At 49.7% G+C, this 1,883-nt stretch overlaps 1 protein-coding gene across 2 annotated transcripts in view; it reads left to right on the top strand.

Annotated features, from left to right (window-relative positions):
• The first annotated feature begins 1,550 nt into the window (after positions 1–1,550).
• Positions 1,551–1,883, top strand: part of LOC102199862 (interferon-induced protein with tetratricopeptide repeats 5-like) — a 16,408-nt gene continuing 16,075 nt past the window's right edge. For both annotated transcript variants that reach the window (XM_005743412.1, XM_013913426.1), the window contains exon 1: positions 1,551–1,606. In XM_005743412.1, the coding sequence (XP_005743469.1) occupies positions 1,602–1,606 (5 nt within the window). In that variant the 5' untranslated portion in view covers positions 1,551–1,601. The remainder of the gene's footprint in view (positions 1,607–1,883) is intronic.

Raw genomic sequence — 1,883 nt, 5'->3', positions numbered from 1 at the left:
CGTGGTGACTGTGACCCCCTCGCACTAATGACACGTGAGTGCTCGAAGAAGGGGTCAGGTGTAGAGAGTGCATGAGGTGAGGTGCTGTTCTAAATAAAGTTTCATCTTCCTCTCTGAAAGAATCAACGTGAAGCGTCACTAAAGTCCAGCCAGCCTGTACCTGTGCTGGGCGGAGCCTCAGAGGTGCCAGGTGTCCTCAGGCTGAGCTGATGTTTCTCTTCGCGTCAGAAGCGGTGATGGTGGGAAGTGCTGGTCTGAGCACGCTCACTGACTCGCTGTTAGAGATGTGCTGAAGAGTCACAGCTTCACACTCAGCCCTACGGTGACACCTGCTGGTGCCAGCGTGAGAGTTTCAGGTGTGGACGTGGAGCTCTGAACCACAGCTGCTGTTCAGCTGGGTCTGTTCCAGATGTTCCAGCTGTGCTTCACGTTCCTCTGCTGCAGTAAATGAGTGAATCTGTGATGGAATCATTCATTAACTTTATTTAAACGTCTGTTTCATTAAATGGTGTGCAGACGCCACAGACAGGTAAGGTGCACCTGAGCAGCAGTCAGCAGGTAAATACGAGGAAAGCTGCAGACACAGTTGCGTGTGCAGAGAAAAGCACGAAGCCTTTCTGAAAGACTCATTACGACCTCGTTAGACAGGAATAATGTTTACTGGCATATTCATAAAGTGCTCCTCTTCATCAAGTTTACACTGCAAAACACAGATGGTTACACTGAGCAAAGAAGTTCTTACTTTAAACAACTAAAACACAAACAAAAACATTTCTAACTCTAAGCACAGTCAGTGGCTAATCCACTGACTGATCCCAGATCAGTCAGTTACAGATTACCAGCTGATCAGTGAGCTCGAGGCTCTCAGCTGGCTCACAGAAACGAAACTTGGCGTCTCCTCGTGCTGCCTTCAAGGACCCCTCTGAAGTCACGTTTCACATCACGTCCACGTGCCTCTTTTTAAAAAAATGAACTTTATGTGTCAACCACAGTAGTTTTTAACCACGTGATCCTTCCTTATATGATGACATTTGCTCCTCCGTATGAACTGAGATTTAACTAGTTTTGCAGACATGTGCAGAGACACAGATTAGTGTGGACGCAGCAGAAGTGTCCCAAACACAGTTCTGTCCCTTGCAGCCACCTGTTTGTGTTCATGGACCTGCAGGCAGAGGTCTGTGATTACAGAGCACGTGACTCCTTTCCAGATGTTCCACCTGTGCTTCACGTAACTTTATGTAAACCTGTCCGTGTGAACAAGGCTGTGCAGCTTACCTGTGAGCCACCTTCACACGTCATCACATCATTTAGGACGCTTGGCGCTGCAGTTCACCTGAAATAAGCTACGTTAGAGTGGCTGAGCATGGAGTCAGAGGGGACACGCTGGGAGTGTCACCCGTGGAAATGACTGTGTAACACGAACAAGTGTGAGTCTGCGTCACCCGGCTGAGCTCTCTGCTGTACATGCATTCAGAGAGGACCGTGAAGGCCTCACGTTAAGTTTCCGTTCTGTGACGGAGCGCACGGACCGGTCACTCGGTGCTCACGCTCTCCCTCATCCTCGTCATCACTTCGCTCCCTCAGAGGAGGAAGAGGGCAACATGAGGTGAGTGTTTGAGACTTCCGATCAGTCTGATAATCGATCACTTATTGGAAAGTGAAGTCAGCTCAGGGCCTCCCTTTAACCTTTAACCCAGTCGATCTGGATTCAGGGTGTAATCAGATTACTGTGAAATCTGCAGAGAGCAGAGTAAAGCCCACGCAGGGGATTCTGTTCACCTGGGCGACACGTTTCGTCATCCAGGTGACTTCTTCGGTCTTGTTTCCTCACCTGGATGACCGAGAATGCGTGAACCGCGGCGATGCGAAGTCACCGTCCGGCC

Source organism: Pundamilia nyererei, unplaced genomic scaffold, assembly GCF_000239375.1.
Source record: "Pundamilia nyererei isolate P.nyererei 1_Seehausen unplaced genomic scaffold, PunNye1.0 scaffold00131, whole genome shotgun sequence".
In the NCBI taxonomy this organism is placed as follows: Eukaryota; Metazoa; Chordata; class Actinopteri; order Cichliformes; family Cichlidae; genus Pundamilia; species Pundamilia nyererei.
This window is presented reverse-complemented; position numbering and strand designations above follow the sequence as displayed.